General features: G+C 39.5%; 1 protein-coding gene across 1 annotated transcript in view; it reads left to right on the top strand.

The window, feature by feature from the left end:
- LOC117290499 (probable RNA-binding protein 19) overlaps positions 1-25,488 on the top strand; it is a 37,430-nt gene that overhangs the window by 11,809 nt on the left and 133 nt on the right. The window contains exons 11-25 of the mRNA XM_033771918.1: positions 4,557-4,645; positions 5,596-5,634; positions 7,061-7,136; positions 8,865-8,995; positions 9,581-9,702; positions 12,746-12,842; positions 14,358-14,468; positions 15,198-15,398; positions 15,863-16,058; positions 17,926-18,020; positions 18,833-18,899; positions 19,673-19,811; positions 22,912-23,025; positions 24,397-24,502; positions 25,069-25,192. Coding sequence (XP_033627809.1) covers positions 4,557-4,645; positions 5,596-5,634; positions 7,061-7,136; positions 8,865-8,995; positions 9,581-9,702; positions 12,746-12,842; positions 14,358-14,468; positions 15,198-15,398; positions 15,863-16,058; positions 17,926-18,020; positions 18,833-18,899; positions 19,673-19,811; positions 22,912-23,025; positions 24,397-24,502; positions 25,069-25,192 — 1,707 coding nt within the window. The remainder of the gene's footprint in view (positions 1-4,556; positions 4,646-5,595; positions 5,635-7,060; positions 7,137-8,864; positions 8,996-9,580; positions 9,703-12,745; positions 12,843-14,357; positions 14,469-15,197; positions 15,399-15,862; positions 16,059-17,925; positions 18,021-18,832; positions 18,900-19,672; positions 19,812-22,911; positions 23,026-24,396; positions 24,503-25,068; positions 25,193-25,488) is intronic.

Here is a 25,488-nt window from a genome sequence, read left to right as displayed (position 1 = left end):
TTGTGTTCTCACCTCTAGGACCCCTGTTCAAATCACAATGAGAGCACTGATTGTGTTCTCACCTCTAGGACCCCTGTTCAAATCACAATGAGAGCACTGATTGTGTTCTCACCTCTAGGACCCCTGTTCAAATCACAATGAGAGCACTGATTGTGTTCTCACCTCTAGGACCCCTGTTCAAATCACAATGAGAGCACTGATTGTGCTCTCACCTCTAGGACCCCTGTTCAAATCACAATGAGAGCACTGATTGTGTAGTTGCACCTCTAGGACCCCTGTTCAAATCACAATGAGAGCACTGATTGTGTAGTTGCAACCTCTAGGACCCCTGTTCAAATCACAATGAGAGCACTGATTGTGGTAGTTGCACCTCTAGGACCCCTGTTCAAATCACAATGAGAGCACTGATTGTGCTCTCACCTCTAGGACCCCTGTTCAAATCACAATGAGAGCACTGATTGTGTTCTCACCTCTAGGACCCCTGTTCAAATCACAATGAGAGCACTGATTGTGTTCTCACCTCTAGGACCCCTGTTCAATCACAATGAGAGCACTGATTGTGTTCCACCTCTAAGACCCTGTTCAAATCACAATGAGAGCACTGATTGTGTTCTCACCTCTAAGACCCCTGTTCAAATCACAATGAGAGCACTGATTGTGCTCTCACCTCTAGACCCCTGTTCAAATCACAATGAGAGCACTGATTGTGTTCTCACCTCTAAGACCCCTGTTCAAATCACAATGAGAGCACTGATTGTGTTCTCACCTCTAAGACCCCTGTTCAAATCACAATGAGAGCACTGATTGTGTTCTCACCTCTAGGACCCCTGTTCAAATCACAATGAGAGCACTGATTGTGTTCTCACCTCTAGGACCCCTGTTCAAATCACAATGAGAGCACTGATTGTGTTCTCACCTCTAGGACCCCTGTTCAAATCACAATGAGAGCACTGATTGTGTTCTCACCTCTAGGACCCCTGTTCAAATCACAATGAGAGCACTGATTGTGTTCTCACCTCTAGGACCCCTGTTCAAATCACAATGAGAGCACTGATTGTGTTCTCACCTCTAGGACCCCTGTTCAAATCACAATGAGAGCACTGATTGTGCTCTCACCTCTAGGACCCCTGTTCAAATCACAATGAGAGCACTGATTGTGTTCTCACCTCTAGGACCCCTGTTCAAATCACAATGAGAGCACTGATTGTGTCTCACCTCTAGGACCCCTGTTCAAATCACAATGAGAGCACTGATTGTGCTCTCACCTCTAGGACCCCTGTTCAAATCACAATGAGAGCACTGATTGTGTTCTCACCTCTAGGACCCCTGTTCAAATCACAATGAGAGCACTGATTGTGTTCTCACCTCTAGGACCCCTGTTCAAATCACAATGAGAGCACTGATTGTGTTCTCACCTCTAGGACCCCTGTTCAAATCACAATGAGAGCACTGATTGTGTTCTCACCTCTAGGACCCCTGTTCAAATCACAATGAGAGCACTGATTGTGTTCTCACCTCTAGACCCCTGTTCAAATCACAATGAGAGCACTGATTGTGTTCTCACCTCTAAGGACCCCTGTTCAAATCACAATGAGAGCACTGATTGTGTTCTCACCTCTAGGACCCCTGTTCAAATCACAATGAGAGCACTGATTGTGTTCTCACCTCTAGGACCCCTGTTCAAATCACAATGAGAGCACTGATTGTGTTCTCACCTCTAGGACCCCTGTTCAAATCACAATGAGAGCACTGATTGTGTTCTCACCTCTAAGACCCCTGTTCAAATCACAATGAGAGCACTGATTGTGTTCTCACCTCTAGGACCCCTGTTCAAATCACAATGAGAGCACTGATTGTGTTCTCACCTCTAGGACCCCTGTTCAAATCACAATGAGAGCACTGATTGTGTTCTCACCTCTAGGACCCCTGTTCAAATCACAATGAGAGCACTGATTGTGTTCTCACCTCTAGGACCCCTGTTCAAATCACAATGAGAGCACTGATTGTGTTCTCACCTCTAGGACCCCTGTTCAAATCACAATGAGAGCACTGATTGTGTTCTCACCTCTAGGACCCCTGTTCAAATCACAATGAGAGCACTGATTGTGTTCTCACCTCTAGGACCCCTGTTCAAATCACAATGAGAGCACTGATTGTGTTCTCACCTCTAGGACCCCTGTTCAAATCACAATGAGAGCACTGATTGTGTTCTCACCTCTAGGACCCCTGTTCAAATCACAATGAGAGCACTGATTGTGTTCTCACCTCTAGGACCCCTGTTCAAATCACAATGAGAGCACTGATTGTGCTCTCACCTCTAGGACCCCTGTTCAAATCACAATGAGAGCACTGATTGTGTAGTTGCACCTCTAGGACCCCTGTTCAAATCACAATGAGAGCACTGATTGTGTAGTTGCACCTCTAGGACCCCTGTTCAAATCACAATGAGAGCACTGATTGTGTAGTTGCACCTCTAGGACCCCTGTTCAAATCACAATGAGAGCACTGATTGTGCTCTCACCTCTAGGACCCCTGTTCAAATCACAATGAGAGCACTGATTGTGTTCTCACCTCTAGGACCCCTGTTCAAATCACAATGAGAGCACTGATTGTGTTCTCACCTCTAGGACCCCTGTTCAAATCACAATGAGAGCACTGATTGTGTTCTCACCTCTAAGACCCCTGTTCAAATCACAATGAGAGCACTGATTGTGTTCTCACCTCTAGACCCCTGTTCAAATCACAATGAGAGCACTGATTGTGCTCTCACCTCTAGGACCCCTGTTCAAATCACAATGAGAGCACTGATTGTGTTCTCACCTCTAAGACCCCTGTTCAAATCACAATGAGAGCACTGATTGTGTTCTCACCTCTAAGACCCCTGTTCAAATCACAATGAGAGCACTGATTGTGTTCTCACCTCTAGGACCCCTGTTCAAATCACAATGAGAGCACTGATTGTGTTCTCACCTCTAGGACCCCCGTTCAAATCACAATGAGAGCACTGATTGTGTTCTCACCTCTAGGACCCCTGTTCAAATCACAATGAGAGCACTGATTGTGTTCTCACCTCTAGGACCCCTGTTCAAATCACAATGAGAGCACTGATTGTGTTCTCACCTCTAGGACCCCTGTTCAAATCACAATGAGAGCACTGATTGTGTTCTCACCTCTAGGACCCCTGTTCAAATCACAATGAGAGCACTGATTGTGCTCTCACCTCTAGGACCCCTGTTCAAATCACAATGAGAGCACTGATTGTGTAGTTGCACCTCTAGGACCCCTGTTCAAATCACAATGAGAGCACTGATTGTGTAGTTGCACCTCTAGGACCCCTGTTCAAATCACAATGAGAGCACTGATTGTGTAGTTGCACCTCTAGGACCCCTGTTCAAATCACAATGAGAGCACTGATTGTGCTCTCACCTCTAGGACCCCTGTTCAAATCACAATGAGAGCACTGATTGTGTTCTCACCTCTAGGACCCCTGTTCAAATCACAATGAGAGCACTGATTGTGTTCTCACCTCTAGGACCCCTGTTCAAATCACAATGAGAGCACTGATTGTGTTCTCACCTCTAAGACCCCTGTTCAAATCACAATGAGAGCACTGATTGTGTTCTCACCTCTAAGACCCCTGTTCAAATCACAATGAGAGCACTGATTGTGCTCTCACCTCTAGGACCCCTGTTCAAATCACAATGAGAGCACTGATTGTGTTCTCACCTCTAAGACCCCTGTTCAAATCACAATGAGAGCACTGATTGTGTTCTCACCTCTAAGACCCCTGTTCAAATCACAATGAGAGCACTGATTGTGTTCTCACCTCTAGGACCCCTGTTCAAATCACAATGAGAGCACTGATTGTGTTCTCACCTCTAGGACCCCTGTTCAAATCACAATGAGAGCACTGATTGTGTTCTCACCTCTAGGACCCCTGTTCAAATCACAATGAGAGCACTGATTGTGTTCTCACCTCTAGGACCCCTGTTCAAATCACAATGAGAGCACTGATTGTGTTCTCACCTCTAGGACCCCTGTTCAAATCACAATGAGAGCACTGATTGTGTTCTCACCAGGAGGTTCTTGGCTAGGGAGAGTTATGTTTGCTTTTTGTTTGGCTTGATAAGAAGAATTAATAAATATATCGTGTCAGTTCAAAATCATCTGATCTCGTTTTGCTAAAGCAGACGTTGCAAGAAAATGTCCGTGCAAAACTGTTTTCACTTAGTTTGTGTGTGCATCCGGGCTATTTTAAACAACATTTTGACAATTTCAAACTTGTGTGTAATGTAAGCGCTAATTAAGGAGATCAAACAACTTGGCACTGACACAAAAAATTAGAAACAAAATACTAGTTAAATGGAAGCTCAACTGTTCCCAGGCTAATTACAAACGTTTAGTTATTTCATGACTATAGTGTCTTTTTGTAACTTTGTAAATTAAAGATTCACTAGGTAGACCACATTGACATAAGATCTCACACTTTAGTCTTCATTAAAATCTTCAGTTACATTTGTTTAAAAAAAAAAACAATTTTTCTGTTTTTATCACAGGTAAACGCTACATTGAACTGTTTCGAGACAACTGGGTAAAGGAAGGAGAGCATGGTACCAGTGAGCGCGAGGCACCATGGGCCAAACAGGTAAGCACCAAACCACCACCAGTCAGGAAATTTAGCGTGATATTTATTGTATAATTGGTTTGCGGTAACACCATATTGTTAATTGCTTCCTGGATAAAATAATTATGTTCTTTTTAGAACTTGTCTTACATATTTATTGTTATTTGTATATGATGTATTTGATAATGGCATGTGCAATTTAGTTTTTTAACTGCAATACATGATTTAATAAACCATTTTTGAATTGAGTTCAATATATATTCTACTACAGTTGAGTAGAGTTTGTTTTAGAGTTGGCGAGACTTCTCAGTTCTAAATAGAACTATCCTGCTTTTTACTACTACCTGGGCAGAAGGTAGCAACAAATCAGCCGGGACTACTACTTTAGATTTAGTGTATCAATGGAACTCATTATCAACTAAATTAATTGGTCAACATTTCAAATAGCTTGCTCTAATAATTGTCAGGAGACTGATATTTATTATTGTAGGCATGTAATTTTAACTTTTTAGTGTAAAGAGTAATTTTTCAGATCCTTTTGTTGTATTTGGTATTTTTAATGGTTTCATTTAATATATGTGTAGGTAACAGCTGGTCTGGCCTAATTTTATAATTATTTGTTTTGGGATTTAATTGGGGAATATAGGCCTATAAGTTTTTGTTTTCTTGTTATGCTTTTCATTTTGCTGTTAAGCGCTTTGAGGAATGCCAATTCATATTGCGCTATATAAATACTGTTTTATTATTATAATTATTTTTATTGCATATGTGTTGTCCTTTATATGAGAAAGAAAGGGTGTAGCCCAGTATCCCTGCCACTAAACACTTTCAAAATATTTTAGTTATGAGATTTCCCATACAGGATTATGGCCTCCATATACTCGGAACATTCCAGGTGCCTTGTGCAGTGGTAGATACATGTATTCTAAATAACATCATTCATCCTTTTTGTTTTCATTTCAAATGTTCAGGCCGCTGAGCTAGCAGAAATAGATGAACCTATTGGAGAGGTGAGTGAATTATAACAAAATCGCCCTCGTATTGTCCCTTGCAGAACTGGGGGGGGGGGGGGGGGGGAAAAAATCACAGGCATATTACTTGTGTGGGATTCGAACTGACAACCTTTGCTGTTCTAGAGCAGTGACTAACCAGCTAGACTACACTAAGGGAATAATGATGCGATCTTAAACCTAAACCAGCATGGTTGTAGCTGTGCGCTGAAGGCGAGGTCCTTAATGACACTGCAAAGTTTTAAACAGCCGTTGAAAACTGAGTCGCCACCCATTTATTCTCATTCATAAATACATTTCTGTTAAAAACATCCCAAATCCTTTAAAAGTTGAGAGCAACTCTGACAGCTAACCTTGACTCTTATTCTCAGCTAATTGTGACTCTTCTGCTGAATTTTGTTTTAAGTAAATCCTCAGCTAGTTTCAAACTTGCAAGCTTACATTTCAAACTATTGCACTCAAGTTTTGAACTTGCATGAGCCAAATATTCAACCTACCATCTTAAATAAATTGGGCTGTGAAGTTTGCTCGATCCGTTTCAAATTGCAAGCTTACATTTCAAACTATTGCACTCAAGTTTTGAACTTGCATGAGCCAAATATTCAACCTACCATCTTAAATAAATTGGGCTGTGAAGTTCGCTTGATCCGGTGCAGTCATCTGATAGCAGCCCCTGTTGACCTCAGCTCCTCAGGCCACATTTTAACATAACCACATGATCTCCTCTCGGCCAATCAGAATGGGTGACTTGTCCAAGGTCTTGAGGAATAATGCGTTAAAAACAAAACGTTATCAATTCGCTGAAGATGAACTCCAGCACCATAAATGTTTTTATTCATCCACCTTCAGGATATTATAGGCAAACATTTATTTATATATCCATTGATCTTGAACACATTTCATCCTTCATGTAGTTGATATTTAAAGGAACATTACAGAATTAGTTTTTGCTAAAAAAAACAGTTCCTGGCAGTGTAAGCTCTTTATGTAACCCATCATTGGGTCTCAGAATTCATCACTGCAATAACCTATCTTTCTGAAAGTTTGTATATACTCAGCGCCTTGAGTACCTTGTTTGGTAGATACGTGCGCTATATAAGACTTCCATATTATTATTATTATCATCACATTTACATAAACTGACACACCTGTAGAAGTTTGAGATCAATCAGCTATCTGGGTCACGAGAAAATAGTGAAATCCCGATAACACATTTTGCATTGCATCGGTACCAAAATAAAAATGAATAAAACGCTCACTGCGATAAACTCCAAACGCAAAGTTAGATTAGTTATTTCTCATCAAATATGACATTTCAGACAGAAATATTTCAAGGGATGTTTTTAACTATCATCATCATTAGACCGTGTAAGTTTTATGTAAATCTGACTTGATCTTCACGATTTTTGTTCCTTTGTATCTGCAGACTGGAAGACTGTTTGTGAGAAACCTGCCGTACATTTGTCATGAAGATGAATTAGAACAGCTCTTCAGTAGATATGGTACATTCAATAGGAGACTTTCTGGGACGATAGGTGGCAGCAGACTTACCGTGTAAATCCATTGTTGTCAGAATTAGGAGCATGTTCTGAACTACGTAAACAATGGAAATTTAGCCGGTAAGTCTGCTGCCACCTAGCGTTGGAAAGTCTTCCATTATTTGTTGAGTTTCAGTAATCCCCCTCCTTCTTCAGATTCTGTGTCCATGAACGTAGATTTTGGCCTTTAGTGGCTGATTGGGAATCTGTAATCTCATTGCAGGATATAAAGCAGGTTTTTCTTCCAAATTGGTTTCCTTGTTATTAAATTTCTCCTTGGTGGAAAACATGCTGTGTGTAAGATGTTTTGTAAAGTACAGTATAAGGAATACAAACCACCCACATACATGTATGAAGCACCCACATACATGTATGAAGCACCCACATACATGTATGAAGCACCCACATACATGTATGAAGCACCCACATACATGTATGAAGCACCCACATACTTGTATGAAGCACCCACATACATGTATGAAGCACCCACATGCATGTATGAAGCACCCACATACATGTATGAAGCACCCACATGCATGTATGAAGCACCCACATGCATGTATGAAGCACCCACATGCATGTATGAAGCACCCACATGCATGTATGAAGCACCCACATGCATGTATGAAGCACCCACATGCATGTATGAAGCACCCACATGCATGTATGAAGCACCCACATGCATGAATGAAGCACCCACATGCATGTATGAAGCACCCACATGCATGTATGAAGCACCCACATGCATGTATGAAGCACCCACATGCATGTATGAAGCACCCACATGCATGTATGAAGCACCCACATGCATGTATGAAGCACCCACATGCATGTATGAAGCACCCACATGCATGTATGAAGCACCCACATGCATGTATGAAGCACCCACATGCATGTATGAAGCACCCACATGCATGTATGAAGCACCCACATGCATGTATGAAGCACCCACATGCATGTATGAAGCACCCACATGCATGTATGAAGCACCCACATGCATGTATGAAGCACCCACATGCATGTATGAAGCACCCACATGCATGTATGAAGCACCCACATGCATGTATGAAGCACCCACATGCATGTATGAAGCACCCACATGCATGTATGAAGCACCCACATGCATGTATGAAGCACCCACATGCATGTATGAAGCACCCACATGCATGTATGAAGCACCCACATGCATGTATGAAGCACCCACATGCATGTATGAAGCACCCACATGCATGTATGAAGCACCCACATGCATGTATGAAGCACCCACATGCATGTATGAAGCACCCACATGCATGTATGAAGCACCCACATGCATGTATGAAGCACCCACATGCATGTATGAAGCACCCACATGCATGTATGAAGCACCCACATGCATGTATGAAGCACCCACATGCATGTATGAAGCACCCACATGCATGTATGAAGCACCCACATGCATGTATGAAGCACCCACATGCATGTATGAAGCACCCACATGCATGTATGAAGCACCCACATGCATGTATGAAGCACCCACATGCATGTATGAAGCACCCACATACATGTATGAAGCACCCACATACACGTATGAAGCACCCACATAAGAGTTTGAAGCATCCAAACTGGGGCATGAATCTTACACTTATGGGTATAAAACCTAACCCTTTGTAAAGATTATGCAACCTTGTTGTGTTCTCTCCTCAATTACAGGGCCGCTAACTGAAGTCAATCTTCCAATAGACTCTCTGACCAAGAAGATTAAAGGTTTTGCGTTTATAACATTCATGATGCCTGAACATGCTGTTAAAGCATTCACAGAGCTGGACGGAACAACGTTTCAGGTAGCAAACCTCTATATATCTCACAATATTGCACCCAAGTTAATCTCCCATAGCTTATGGCTTAGAGGTGCCTGGAAGCTCAATGGTGACCTTATCGCTCTAAACTTAAACAGTCTATAATCAGACTTTTTTGTATACATCATTTTGAATGATAGATGGGGTGTTGTTGCCGAGCGGTCTAGGGGGTAGACTACAAATGGGCACCTGTGAGAGCTAAGGAGTTACCTGTGATGGTCTGGCAGCATGTCTTCTTGGTCGTTTATTGCCAATGAAACCAGATATAAACACCGGCCTGATGAGACATGTACACTCAGAACAGATTTTACTATGACTGGTTGGTTACAACATCTCAAGATGCGTCTTAAAGGAACGATGCTCATCTTAATAGATATTGGATTAGGGATAGAGAGTATTAATTTTGGTTATACCCTTACACCAATATGTGTTAGCACTGTTTACTCAGTACGTTCCCGAGTTCTGTGGAAAAAATCCCAGGCGTGTTACTTGGGTGGAATTCAAACCCACGACCTTTGCAATTCTAGAGCAGTGTCTTACCAATTAGTTCATCTTCTTATCCTTGTGTAGGGACGACTGCTTCATATTTTACCTGGAAAAGAAAAGAAAAGCCCAGAAGATGACGGAGAACAGAGAGAGGGATCTTCATTCAAGAATAAGAAGAAATCTAAAGATAAGGCTCGTAGTGGAAGGTATTGACTGAGACTACAATTTCTTGACAGTGTTTAAGAAATGATACTCTATATTGCTCTAGAGGGTTTTTTTTGACGCTGAGTTGTCAACCACCCGTTAGTTTCAGAACTGACATTACTCAAGAGAGATTAACACATGGTGCTACCACAAACCTGACCCAGTCTGTTGGAATTACTAGGTATCCAAAGTTAAACATGAGAAATGTTATACTCACTTTTTGTATCCACTTTGATGGTTTGCTTACATTCTAATGTTTGGAAACCCAACCAAACATGATGGTTTGCTTACATTCTAATGTTTGGAAACCCAACCAGACATGATGGTTTGCTTACATTCTAATGTTTGGAAACCCAACCAGACATGATGGTTTGGTTACATTCTAATGTTTGGAAACCCAACCAGACATGATGGTTTGCTTACATTCTAATGTTTGGAAACCCAACCAGACATGATGGTTTGCTGACATTCTAATGTTTGGAAACCCAACCAGACATGATGGTTTGCTGACATTTTAATGTTTGGAAACCCAACCAGACATGATGGTTTGCTTACATTCTAATGTTTGGAAACCCAACCAGACATGATGGTTTGCTTACATTCTAATGTTTGGAAACCCAACCAGACATGATGGTTTGCTGACATTCTAATGTTTGGAAACCCAACCAGACATGATGGTTTGCTGACATTTTAATGTTTGGAAACCCAACCAGACATGATGGTTTGCTTACATTCTAATGTTTGGAAACCCAACCAGACATGATGGTTTGCTTACATTCTAATGTTTGGAAACCCAACCAGACATGATGGTTTGCTTTCATTCTAATGTTTGGAAACCCAACCAGACATGATGGTTTGCTGACATTCTAATGTTAAAATGGGTCCTATAGAGACCAATGAAAGAGGAAAAGGCCAAATAATAGTTGGTTCTTTAGAGCACAAATATTCTAGTAGCTAGATGAAGGTATTTTACAACATTATTCCTGTTGGTTGGGCATACTTGGGAGTGTTCCTCAAACCTCAGCTCCCTGGGCAGCAAATACCTCAGCTCCCTGGGCAGCAAATACCTCAGCTCCCTGGGCAGCAAATACCTCAGCTCCCTGGGCAGCAAATACCTCAGCTCCCTGGGCAGCAAATACCTCAGCTCCCTGGGCAGCAAATACCTATAGCTGCTTCAATTCGCGCTCCCAAAACAAAACTAGAGATTTCTACTGAAAAATAATTGATGAATAATCACGAACAGCTGTGGAAAAAAGTAAAGTAGTACCATCTTGTTTTGCAGATTTTGATTTGCAGACAGTTAGAGATATAGCAAAAACATTCCTGCAGCAAACTCACCTTGTTATTCTTTGAGCGATTGTTAATGAAAGTCTCAGCAAGAATGGAACCTTAGAACCAAGAACTAATGGTTTATCTGCCCTTAAACAATGGAACCTTAGAACCAAGAACTAATGGTTTATCTGCCCTTAAACAACTAGAATACTAGAACCAAGAACTAATGGTTTATCTGCCCTTAAACAATGGAACCTTAGAACCAAGAACTAATGGTTTATCTGCCCTTAAACAACTAGAATACTAGAACCAAGAACTAATGGTTTATCTGCCCTTAAACAATGGAACCTTAGAACCAAGAACTAATGGTTTATCTGCCCTTAAACAATGGAACCTTAGAACCAAGAACTAATGGTTTATCTGCCCTTAAACAATGGAACCTTAGAACCAAGAACTAATGGTTTATCTGCCCTTAAACAATGGAACCTTAGAACCAAGAACTAATGGTTTATCTGCCCTTAAACAACTAGAATACTAGAACCAAGAACTAATGGTTTATCTGCCCTTAAACAATGGAACCTTAGAACCAAGAACTAATGGTTTATCTGCCCTTAAACAACTAGAATACTAGAACCAAGAACTAATGGTTTATCTGCCCTTAAACAATGGAACCTTAGAACCAAGAACTAATGGTTTATCTGCCCTTAAACAATGGAACCTTAGAACCAAGAACTAATGGTTTATCTGCCCTTAAACAATGGAACCTTAGAACCAAGAACTAATGGTTTATCTGCCCTTAAACAATGGAACCTTAGAACCAAGAACTAATGGTTTATCTGCCCTTAAACAATGGAACCTTAGAACCAAGAACTAATGGTTTATCTGCCCTTAAACAATGGAACCTTAGAACCAAGAACTAATGGTTTATCTGCCCTTAAACAATGGAACCTTAGAACCAAGAACTAATGGTTTATCTGCCCTTAAACAATGGAACCTTAGAACCAAGAACTAATGGTTTATCTGCCCTTAAACAATGGAACCTTAGAACCAAGAACTAATGGTTTATCTGCCCTTAAACAACTAGAATACTAGAACCAAGAACTAATGGTTTATCTGCCCTTAAACAACTAGAATACTAGAACCAAGAACTAATGGTTTATCTGCCCTTAAACAACTAGAATACTAGAACCAAGAACTAATGGTTTATCTGCCCTTAAACAACTAGAATACTAGAACCAAGAACTAATGGTTTATCTGCCCTTAAACAACTAGAATACTAGAACCAAGAACTAATGGTTTATCTGCCCTTAAACAACTAGAATACTAGAACCAAGAACTAATGGTTTATCTGCCCTTAAACAATGGAACCTTAGAACCAAGAACTAATGGTTTATCTGCCCATAAACAACTAGAATACTAGAACCAAGAACTAATGGTTTATCTGCCCTTAAACAATGGAACCTTAGAACCAAGAACTAATGGTTTATCTGCCCTTAAACAATGGAACCTTAGAACCAAGAACTAATGGTTTATCTGCCCTTAAACAATGGAACCTTAGAACCAAGAACTAATGGTTTATCTGCCCTTAAACAATGGAACCTTAGAACCAAGAACTAATGGTTTATCTGCCCTTAAACAACTAGAATACTAGAACCAAGAACTAATGGTTTATCTGCCCTTAAACAACTAGAATACTAGTTCCGTTAAGAAGTCTCCTCATTTATTATCTGTAGGTCTCACTTCCTGTCTTTCTTCATGTATTTGTTTGTTTAGTTCCCACAACTGGAATTCTCTTTTCATTGGTGCTGACGCTGTAGCAGAAGCCATTGCACAGAAATATCAAACAACTAAGAGTCAAGTTCTGGATGCGGTAAGTAGAAACGACAAATCCTTCAAGACTTATATCTCATCAGTTTTCTTTTAATTTTGTTCATGACGCTGGACCCCAGTGAGAGCAGGGCCCAATTTCATAGAGCTGTTTAAGCACAAAAAGTAGCCAAGCACAATAAAAGTCTACTTACTAGAATAAGTTTACCAGCGAAAATAGCATTCCACATGTACCAGTTGTCACTGGTGTCTAGCTTATTTTTGTTTAGCAGAAAATGTCTGGTTGATGTGGAAGGCTGCCAGAGGCGTGCTTAAATGCCTGCAGCCTGAATATGTTGTAACTGCATCCTTCGCAATTCAGCTTCTCAGCTGCAAGTAAGGATGACTAGTCTCTCAGATTATTATTATAATTATTGTCACTGGCAAGGTGACTTTATTGTATCACTGGAGTTTTCCAAGTTACAACACTGTTACACAAGGTACAACCCTCTCAGTCAATCAATCAATCAATCAATCAATCAATCAATCGTGACATTTATATGGTGCCATATTCAAACGATCGTTGCTCATGGCGCCATCAGTAAGCTGATGTCTTAAAATAAGGGAATAAAAGGGTAGCTACCTAGTTCTTTCACGGCCGTTTAAAACAGGCAGGGCCGAATTGCCGTGTGATAAAGGCCCGAGCGGGGAAGGCGAGGGCCTTTATCACACGGCAATTCGACCCTTCAAGGTTTTAAACGGCCTTGAAAGAACTAGTAGCTTAGCTTTTATCTCATTCATAAATACCTTTTTGGTTAAAAGGCATAATAAAGTAAGAAACTCTGTAAAACTTATCCGTTTCTGATGTGCTTGAGCTCTGTATGTTTCTACCTCCATGGTATATATGTACATGTTACATGTACATGTACGAAGTCCGTGTGTTGCGTGCCTATTTCCGACAGTTTCCGGTTCTATTCGTGTGCATGCGCGTATAGTCTTGGTGCGACACATTCTGGTTGATCGCCTTTATCGCATGGCCATGACCCTACAAGGTTTTAAACGGCTGTTTAAGAACGAGTCACTACTCTTGTATTCCCGTTCATAAATGCCCTTATGTTAAAAGCGACATAACTTAACATGTGTAGACAGTGTGACACTGTTTCATTTGCGAATTTTTTCGAAGTTTGCAAATTTTCAAAATCTTTGGTAAAAATGTTTCTGCGTGTCAGTCGGTGTGTATACACGCGTGTATCAACATTTCACGCACTGTTAACAATATCTATGCCAATTGCGTTCCGCGTAATTTAAATTGGCATACATTAGCTCGCGCGCCCAACACACAAAGCTTTTCAAATTTTCAAAATCTTTTGGCAAAATGTTTTGTGTGCGTCGAGTGGTGGTGGGAATACGCGCGTGTTCACACACATTACACAATAGGAATAGCAAAACTGTCTGAGGTATTTATGAATCATGTATTGTAGGTGATTTTCTGTTGTACATATATCCTAAATGATCACTTGTTTTGCATTCCTACATAACTAACTCAAAAGCCACATATGTATTTGTCATGTTTATTTAGGAGACAGGTCGTAGTTTAGCCGTTAGGATGGCTCTAGGAGAAACTCAGATTGTTGCCGAGACGAGACAATTCCTGCTGGATAATGGTGTAGCTTTGAACTCATTCAGTCAGGTATTCAACTTTTTGTTTTGTAGATCATCTGTCAATCTTGGAAATGAATTATGTCATGGATTCAGACCAGTTTGCAATTTCTGGAAAGCCCAACTCAGGGGCCATCTGGATATTTTAGACAGTATTATTCGATTAAAATGGAACAAAAGTTGACATCATCTTAAAGCTCTTTTAATTTGAAAATAGAATTAGCTGTTGCAAACTGCTTCCAGCCAAAACGACCTATGGTTTCAATGCAAATAAATGTTAATGTTGCCGTTTTTTTACCCTTGCAGAGTTTTTTTAAGGGCTCTCTTTAGCCTTTGAGAAAGTCTCTGGGAGTGTCGACACATGACGCCATCAACAATCTTTTGCTCTTCAAATTTGATATGATAACACTGACAAATTTATAAAACATTTGCAAGTTGATACTTCATAAAGGAAACTGTCTCCTTGCCGTGGTGATTGCCAAATAGTGAACCATAAAATAAAGACGTTCAGTGCATACTGATTGAAACGTTGAATTGTCAGCCAGCAGCTCTTTTCAGAACCAACACTATGCAAAAGAGATTTACACATGGTGCTACTGCAAACCTCATCTACCATGAAATACCAATATGACTTGCCCTCTCCCCTACTTGAATGAAGTATGATGCCTGTATGTTGGTGCACAAACTCAAAGAGTAACGTTTAGTGAGAAACGTTTGACTCACACTATTCATAATTGATCCTTTTCTGATATTTCTTTAGGCGTCTGGTGCTAGAAGTAAAACAGTGATGCTTGTGAAGAACCTTCCTGCTGCTACACAAGCCACTGAACTACAAGATTTATTTGTACCATTTGGGAGTTTAGGACGTGTGATATTACCTCCTGCTGGTGTGACGGCTATTATTGAGTTCATTGAACCTACTGAAGCAAGAAGTGCTTTCTTTCAACTCGCTTATACAAAGGTTTGTGTTCCCTCTTGTTTTTGGGGTTCGAAACCTGGCCTGGCTCGCCCTATTACTCAGATGGGGTTTGGACAGCATTTTAGAGCAGATGTCTTAACACCAGGGATGGGATTTCTCCTTAACCGCAAATCCATTTTTTAAAACCCCCTACCAAAAAAGAGAGAAGGAAAAAATCATTACTTATTATTTTTGTTTTAATTATATTTTATAACTAATTTTATAACTTTGAGCTAATAGTTTTTTTGTTTTTTTTTAAACAGCCTATCACATCCCTGTAACACTAGACCCATTAAGATTCCTTGTGATAACTGCCACTTAGAATTGTCTAATAAGCAGAGGGTAGATCTATTCAACATTGATATGTTATTGGGTACCAAGCACCTAGATGTTTTTCCCTCCATGCAATGTAAGAATCTCTCCTTATAATTGGACATTTTAATTATTTATTATTTCTATCATTTCAGTTTCATCATGTTCCTCTTTATCTTGAATGGGCTCCGATGAACGTCTTCAACGCAGCTGGCATAAAGGAATCTACAACGAATGACAAACCAAGTGACGAACCCAGTGACACACACAGTGACAAACACAGTGACACACAGGGTGAAAAACCAACACAGGAAGGGAAGAAACTAGATGCAGATCTACCAATGAAACAAAGTAAATATACACTGCTTGTATTTAAAGACACTGGACACTATTGGTAATTGTCAAAGACCAGTCTTCTCACTTGGTGTATCTCAACATATGCATCAAATAACAAACCTGTGAAAATTTGAGCTCGATCGGTCGTTGGAGTTGCGAGATAACTATGAAAGAAAAAACACCCTTGTCACACGAAGTTGTGTGCTTTCAGATGCTTGATTTCGAGACCTCAAGTTCTAAACTTGAGGTCTCGATATCAAATTCGTGGAAAATTACTTCTTTCTCAAAAACTACTCCACTTCAGAGGGAGCCGTTTCTCACAATGTTTTATACTACCAACCTCTCCCCATTACTTAATACCAAGTAAGGTTTTGTGCTAATCATTATTTTGAGTAATTACCAATAGTGTTCACTGCCTATAAGTAACAAGAGATCCACATCTCTCTAGGTTTTCATTAACTAGGGCAAATGTTCACTTAAGGAAAATCCTGTTAACATTTATTTTGTCTTTGTGATCATGTGATACGATTTTACCCTGCATAGTGTTGTATTTGTAACTTGGAGAATCATGGAAAACTGAAACTGTTTCTACAAATGAAGTGGTTTTTTTTGTGCTATTTTTGCTCATGTTTTTTATCCTGCATTTTAATGTTTTTCTTGACTGTACAGCGCTTTGAAAACAGTGTTAAAGCGCTTTATAAATGCATTTAAGTTACTCAAAACAAGTATTAACTTAAAAACTGACTTGGTAACGAGCATTGGAGAGCTGTTGAGAGTGTAAAACATTGTGGGAAACAACTCCCTCTGAAGTAACGTTTTTGAGAAAGAGGTAATTTTTCACTAAAATAATAAAAGACTTCTACATGTAGCTAGAAGTCTTTTATTCCTATCCGAAAGCACGCAAATTCGTCCAACAAGGGTGTTTTTGGATGGGATACACCAAGTGAGAAGACTAGTCTTTGACAATTCCCAAACGTGTACCTTTCCTTTAAGTTAAGTGTCTTAAAATCTTTAACTTGTCAAAATGTAATTTCAAGTAACTGTTTATTGTAATACAGGTAAGAGTAGTTTCAATTTATAGATTATCTTTAACAATTTTGGATTTTGAGCCAGGAATACCTAAATCTACTGACTGAGATTGATTTGACATGCTTTGCTTAAGTCCATGCATGATACCAGGGCCAAATTTCATGGCTCTGCTCAATGCCGAAATTCTGCGCTTATGATCACCATTCTCTGCTTTACTGTACAAGCGCTGAATATATGCGCTAGCTGTGTAAGCGAAGAATGCTTAGTAACAGGGAGAACGCACTCACACAAGCAAAAATTCCCTGCTAACCCGTGAATGTCAGCATAAGTGCGAATTTCGGGCTTTCATAAGCGTCGATTATTTGCTTCTGGTACACAGAGCCATGCAACCCAAACCCAGTGGGATAGAGATTTGAAGAATTTAAGGCTTTCATAAGCGTTGATTATTTGCTTCTGGTTTGCAGAGCCATGCAACCCAAACCCAGCGGGATAGAGATTTGGATTATTTGCTTCTGGTACACAGAGCCATGCAACCCAAACCCAGTGGGATAGAGATTTAAGCGTTGATTATTTGCTTCTGGTACACAGAGCCATGCAACCCAAACCCAGTGGGATAGAGATTTAAGCGTTGATTATTTGCTTCTGGTACGCAGAGCCATGCAACCCAAACCCAGTGGGATAGAGATTTGAAGAATTTAAGGCTTTCATAAGCGTTGATTATTTGCTTCTGGTACGCAGAGCCATGCAACCCAAACCCAGTGGGATAGAGATTTGAAGAATACGAGTGTTGAGCAACTTGAGGGCTTGTTTCTATGTTTTTATATTTACAATGTTTCTATGTTTTTATTTGTAGAGCTGGAAGACAATGATGAGGAGGAAACTGAATCAGAGACAACAATCTTTGTCAAGAATCTCAACTTTGACACAACGGAAGATTCACTGAAAAAGGTAGAAATTGTGTTCTTAGTATCTCAGGAAATGATGGAAGCTTTGATCTCTCTCTTAACTCATTTGTTATGGTATTTTGTCCCTGCCAGTTTCAGCAACATTGATTCAATTCCACTAACACACATTGAAATTGATGAATGTTGCCCTATCTACATGTACTGGAACTAGGTTTTTATAAAGCTATGATGCATTCAATATCGTTTCAATATCGTTTTCGTTCATACATGATTTTTGTTTCTCTCTTTCAGTTTTGTTTCAGTCATTCCATTTAATTTGTAGGCTTTTTTAATTAGCCGGGTGTTATGAAGGAATGTTTGTTGGAATTGGTTGGGGAAACCTATTTTATTTGTTTGAAGCAAGATGTAAGCAAAATGCAATTCATAACAACCCTGACTTGCAGGATTGGCCACACAGCCAATACAGAAAAATAATATTACAGCTTTTCAAAACAACCTGAGCAGCCAACCAAGAGATTCAAGACCATCACAATTGAGAAAGTTAGAATACTTTCAGGAAAGAAGAGGCTATTTTTTAAAAGTCGGCTAGGTTTGCACTGAATATATCTTCAACTCGTACTGTTCTTTACAAATTTTGCTGGTATGAGCATCAGTCAAAAACTAATTTTATGAAATGGTTATTTGGGCATGAAATAATTTGTATTGTTAATAGACTCTTTATACAAAGCCTTTTCTTGCACTTAACAGCTCTTTAAAGTTGGCACTCATGAGTCAAAAACATTTAAATGTGTCGTCATTCGCGGGTACAACTTTATGAGTTGGTTTATTTTAAGTTGTTGAATATTTTGATTGCAGCTGTTTTCACAATGTGGACATTTGAAAAATGTGACTGTATCTCGCAAGAAGGATCCTAAACATAAAGGTAATCAATATCTTCCTTTTCATCTTAGTCTGGTTGGTTGATCTTTAAGGATTACTCAATTGCTCAAGGCCATGTCTCAGGAGGCAATCTACAGGGAACCAGTTCCAGGCAATCACCAATAAGGAAATTCATTCACATTTCACATTTCAGGTTCCTCATTATTTTCTTTGGAATAGTGAGTTGCAGCTAGAAGAATCTCTCTTGTGCTTCCAAAGTGTTCATTGTGCGTGCAGTGCAGTTGGTTCCCTTCAAGTTGCCTGAATATTGGCTCTGTGTTACATGGAGTTGACAGTCAAAGTAATTGATCAAAGGTTTATTTATATTACTGTATGATCCTCAAAATGTTGAAGCCTTGAATAACAATTCTAAAAATAGATAAGTCATTTTAGGCATAGAAACATCGCAGCACGGAAACCAAGTCCACAATTCTGGAAAGTAAACAAGATGTTAGTTTTGCATTGGGAATAAATAACATTATTGTTGTTTTACCTTTTCACTGACGTGTATCAAGCACTGTATATACTCCGTACTTTTCTGAGTTCAGTGTAAAAAAATCAACAGGCAAATCACTCGGGTGAGTTTGGAACCATCAACCTTTGAATTGATAGAGCAGGTGTCTCACCACTAGACCACCGAGCTAGCCTGGTGGCTAGAACCAGTTCAAACCCCACGGGTTAGCAGCTGGTATTGCAACCTTTCAATTATTTTTGTGTTGCATCTGAAATTTCTTAATAAACAATATTTATATTTTGATGCATGTTGTTATTTTTCAGGATCGATGTTGTCCATGGGATATGGTTTTGTGGAATACAAGAAGAAGAAGTCAGCTCAGAAAGCATTGAAGGAATTACAACATTGTTATCTAGATGAACACAGTCTAGAACTCAAGCTCTCACATCGAGCAGCCATACAGTAAGTTCATTATATTGGTTCTATCTGGGCTAGAACTTGTTCTATTACAACATTGTTATCTAGATGAACACAGTCTAGAACTCAAGCTTTCACATCGAGCAGCCATACAGTAAGTTCATTATATTGGTTCTATCTGGGCTAGAACTTGTTCTATTACAATATTGTGATCTAGATGAACACAGTCTAGAACTCAAGCTTTCACATCGAGCAGCCATACAGTAAGTTCATTATATTGGTTCTATCTGGGCTAGAACTTGTTCTATTACAATATTGTTATCTAGATGAACACAGTCTAGAACTCAAGCTCTTACATCGAGCAGCCATACAGTAAGTTCATTATATTGGTTCTATCTGGGCTAGAGCTTGTTCTATTACAGCATTGTTATCTAGATGAACACAGTCTAGAACTCAAGCTCTTACATCGAGCAGCCATACAGTAAGTTCATTATATTGGTTCTATCTGGGCTAGAGCTTGTTCTATTACAACATTGTTATCTAGATGAACACAGTCTAGAACTCAAGCTCTTACATCGAGCAGCCATACAGTAAGTTCATTATAGCGGTTCTATCTGGGCTAGAACTTGTTCTATTACAACATTGTTATCTAGATGAACACAGTCTAGAACTCAAGCTCTTACATCGAGCAGCCATACAGTAAGTTCATTATAGCGGTTCTATCTGGGCTAGAACTTGTTCTATTACAACATTGTTATCTAGATGAACACAGTCTAGAACTCAAGCTCTTACATCGAGCAGCCATACAGTAAGTTCATTATATTGGTTCTATCTGGGCTAGAACTTGTTCTATTACAACATTGTTATCTAGATGAACACAGTCTAGAACTCAAGCTCTTACATCGAGCAGCCATACAGTAAGTTCATTATATTGGTTCTATCTGGGCTAGAACTTGTTCTATTACAACATTGTTATCTAGATGAACACAGTCTAGAACTCAAGCTCTTACATCGAGCAGCCATACAGTAAGTTCATTATAGCGGTTCTATCTGGGCTAGATCTTGTTCTATTACAGCATTGTTATCTAGATGAACACAGTCTAGAACTCAAGCTCTTACATCGAGCAGCCATACAGTAAGTTCATTATAGCGGTTCTATCTGGGCTAGAACTTGTTCTATTACAACATTGTTATCTAGATGAACACAGTCTAGAACTCAAGCTCTTACATCGAGCAGCCAAACAGTAAGTTCATTATATTGGTTGTATCTGGGCTAGAGCTTGTTCTATTACAACATTGTTATCTAGATGAACACAGTCTAGAACTCAAGCTCTTACATCGAGCAGCCATACAGTAAGTTCATTATAGCGGTTCTATCTGGGCTAGAACTTGTTCTATTACAACATTGTTATCTAGATGAACACAGTCTAGAACTCAAGCTTTCACATCGAGCAGCCATACAGTAAGTTCATTATATTGGTTCTATCTGGGCTAGAACTTGTTCTATTACAATATTGTGATCTAGATGAACACAGTCTAGAACTCAAGCTCTTACATCGAGCAGCCATACAGTAAGTTCATTATATTGGTTCTATCTGGGCTAGAGCTTGTTCTATTACAGCATTGTTATCTAGATGAACACAGTCTAGAACTCAAGCTCTTACATCGAGCAGCCATACAGTAAGTTCATTATATTGGTTCTATCTGGGCTAGAGCTTGTTCTATTACAACATTGTTATCTAGATGAACACAGTCTAGAACTCAAGCTCTTACATCGAGCAGCCATACAGTAAGTTCATTATAGCGGTTCTATCTGGGCTAGAACTTGTTCTATTACAACATTGTTATCTAGATGAACACAGTCTAGAACTCAAGCTCTTACATCGAGCAGCCATACAGTAAGTTCATTATAGCGGTTCTATCTGGGCTAGAACTTGTTCTATTACAACATTGTTATCTAGATGAACACAGTCTAGAACTCAAGCTCTTACATCGAGCAGCCATACAGTAAGTTCATTATATTGGTTCTATCTGGGCTAGAACTTGTTCTATTACAACATTGTTATCTAGATGAACACAGTCTAGAACTCAAGCTCTTACATCGAGCAGCCATACAGTAAGTTCATTATATTGGTTCTATCTGGACTAGAACTTGTTCTATTACAACATTGTTATCTAGATGAACACAGTCTAGAACTCAAGCTCTTACATCGAGCAGCCATACAGTAAGTTCATTATAGCGGTTCTATCTGGGCTAGATCTTGTTCTATTACAGCATTGTTATCTAGATGAACACAGTCTAGAACTCAAGCTCTTACATCGAGCAGCCATACAGTAAGTTCATTATAGCGGTTCTATCTGGGCTAGAACTTGTTCTATTACAACATTGTTATCTAGATGAACACAGTCTAGAACTCAAGCTCTTACATCGAGCAGCCATACAGTAAGTTCATTATAGCGGTTGTATCTGGGTTGTTTGACTTTGTTTGCTCCTTTGCCTTAACATTTTATTTGAATGGTCAGGTTGATGCAGTTTGCACCTCCTGGACTCCAATTTGATTCCCTCCAGGGGCACTATATAGATTTGGTTTTCAGTCCCTACCTGACTGCGCGGGTTTTCCCTGGAATATTTCTCTGGGGTTTTCCTCTTGCATCTAGAACTGAAACGTCCTTGTCTTCTCTCCATTGGTTGTTTGAGTAGTAATTAAGTTCCCTTTTCTAAGAATCCTTGGCTTCGCAACCAGAAGACGGTCCGAGCGCACTGACCGAACCACCAAGCAGTACAATCCGGCCTTTCTCAAAGCCCCCACTACTCACAAATGAGATTTTTACATGGTGTCACCGCAAACCTTACTAACTCAACAAGAATCAATAACTTAAAATGATATGAATAATTGTCAACTAGTCGCAGGGGGTAGAACATACAAAAGTGTCTGCATTATATGAAAACTGTTTATTTATATTTTCATAGAGATTTAGGAAAACAAATATTATCATTTCACCACTTTCTAACACCTGGGAGGTTCAGAGTTCAATCATGTTGGAAAATACCATGGCTTCATAAAGTACTCTTCCCAAATCCACCGGTTTACCAATCATACCATCTCCTTGTAACTGTATTCCATGGATTCTTGTTTCTCTTCAGGTCCAATAAAACATCTTCTAAGAAAGCAGGAAACTCAAATCAGAAGTCAAGTAAGATTCTCATCAGAAATATTCCATTTGAAGCTACAAAGCAAGAAGTACATGAATTATTTGGGTAAGTTGGTAAGAGCTAGGTTAAAGGAACAATACAGTCAATTTGGAAAGAAATTCACCATTCATTCATAGCTGTATAGTCATCACCTATAAACACTGCTAAGATTGTTGAGATTTTGAGGAAAAAACATTTGGGGAAAAGCTAAGATTCGGTCCTGTTTTATTGGCATGCAACCCTTCAGCTGAATAAAAGAAGAAACAGTGCACTAGAAAACAGTACACTGGAAAACAGTGCACTAGAAAACAGTGCACTAGAAAACAGTGCACTAGAAAACAGTGCACTAGAAAACAGTGCACTAGAAAACAGTGCACTAGAAAACAGTGCACTAGAAAACAGTACACTGGAAAACAGTGCACTAGAAAACAGTACACTGGAAAACAGTGCACTAGAAAACAGTGCACTAGAAAACAGTGCACTAGAAAACAGTACACTGGAAAACAGTGCACTAGAAAACAGTGCACTAGAAAACAGTACACTGGAAAACAGTGCACTAGAAAACAGTGCACTAGAAAACAGTGCACTAGAAAACAGTGCACTAGAAAACAGTGCATTAGAAAACAGTGCACTAGAAAACAGTGCACTAGAAAACAGTGCACTAGAAAACAGTACACTGGAAAACAGTGCACTAGAAAACAGTGCACTAGAAAACAGTGCACTAGAAAACAGTGCACTGGAAAACAGTGCACTAGAAAACAGTGCACTAGAAAACAGTGCATTAGAAAACAGTGCACTAGAAAACAGTGCACTAGAAAACAGTGCATTAGAAAACAGTGCACTAGAAAACAGTGCACTAGAAAACAGTGCACTAGAAAACAGTGCACTAGAAAACAGTGCACTAGAACACAGTACACTGGAAAACAGTGCACTAGAACACAGTGCACCAGTACTGGGCGGCTACATCACCAGCAGATTGTCTTTTATTGTCTGTTGCTGCGCGTGTGTAGAATGTTTATAATGTAATGTTGTTTTATTCACAATTGAATGCGTGTACATGCGTATGAAGACTAACAAATCTCTGCCTTGTGAAGGGATGCGAAGCGACCGGAACTATCCTGCCAGTTGTTCAAGGCTGGTATCCAGTGTTATTCCCATACCTTGAAATGTGACAACAGATGTTCAGGCTAACCGAACCCCTATTGAGTTTATTAAAATCCTGGTGTCACACACAAGGTGGCAGCTGACTTTCCTGAGAAATGCATCACTTTGAAAAACCCGAATACTGAGAATGACGTTAACTTCCCCTAAGCTTCTAATTGCCTTTGTATCTTTATAGAGTAACATTTACTTTAATAAGTGTGTGACTTGCCCAAATATAAAGAAAATAATTAGTTCCAATTTTACATTTGTCCTGAATATTTATCAATTTTTCAGTACCTTTGGTGAGATCAAATCGGTGAGACTTCCCAAGAAGATGACTGGTACGGGTTCACATCGAGGGTTTGGCTTCGTAGACTTCCTCAGTAAACAAGATTCAAAGGTACAAGAAATGCTGCGTTAGGTTTATTTGCAAAGGTTTGCTTTACCGTGCCACACTGCGTTTCCTGCAGACAAAGAGGGAATAGGGAATTCATGCTCCAAATCTCACCCGATTTCATAGAGCTGCTTAAGCACAAAAAGTAGCTAAGCACAATGTAATTATGCTAACCAGAACAAGGTTGCTCTCCAAAATACCAAGTCACATTAACAATGTGCGGTATCCTGCTTGTTGTTGCTTAGCAGAATATTGTTAAGCATCATTCTCTGCTTAAACAGCTCTATGACATTGGGCCCAGTGTTTATTTTGTAGTCCCGATTCCTGAACTTGATCCTTTTGTTTTACAAACCATTATTACAAGAGATCAATAGACTGTCGCCAAAGTTTATCATTATATTCAGCACCGTAGCGATTGTGTTCAAATGGCTGTATGGTTGGGAAATGGTTTTAAACATCTTAAACGTTTTCAGAACATTGAATGTAGTATCAGTATTTATGCTAAACTTTATTTATACTTTCTAGTTAAAAAAAGAGTTGAACAACCAGTTATTAATTTTTCTGACCAACAGAGGGCGTTTGATGCTCTGTGTCACAGCAGCCATCTGTACGGGCGTCGGCTCGTCTTAGAATGGGCAGAGACTGAGGAGACAGTGGAAGACCTCCGCAAAAAGACCGCAGAGAACTTCAGTGAAGGTACAATATGGAAAAGAATTTTAAATTGCGTCGGTCTAAAATGCAATACAATAAATGATATGCCATCCTGCCTTAATAAAAGGCAAAGTATACATGAACCTTTGTTTTTTTCCAACCATTTGATTGTTTCAATCCTCTATAAATGAAGATAATAACGATAAAACTGTGAAATAATCCGTATTGGAATACACAATCTGAGATATGTTTCCCGTAACCACATTACTTGAAAAGTGAAATGCTTTATACCTCTAACCAAGTAGGTTTCTTTGCCATTCATTTTCACAGCTTATTATTTT

This window comes from Asterias rubens, chromosome 5 (genome assembly GCF_902459465.1).
Source record: "Asterias rubens chromosome 5, eAstRub1.3, whole genome shotgun sequence".
Lineage (NCBI taxonomy): Eukaryota > Metazoa > Echinodermata > Asteroidea > Forcipulatida > Asteriidae > Asterias > Asterias rubens.
The sequence above is the reverse complement of the archived record's forward strand: the minus strand, read 5'-3'. Positions and strand labels throughout refer to the sequence as shown.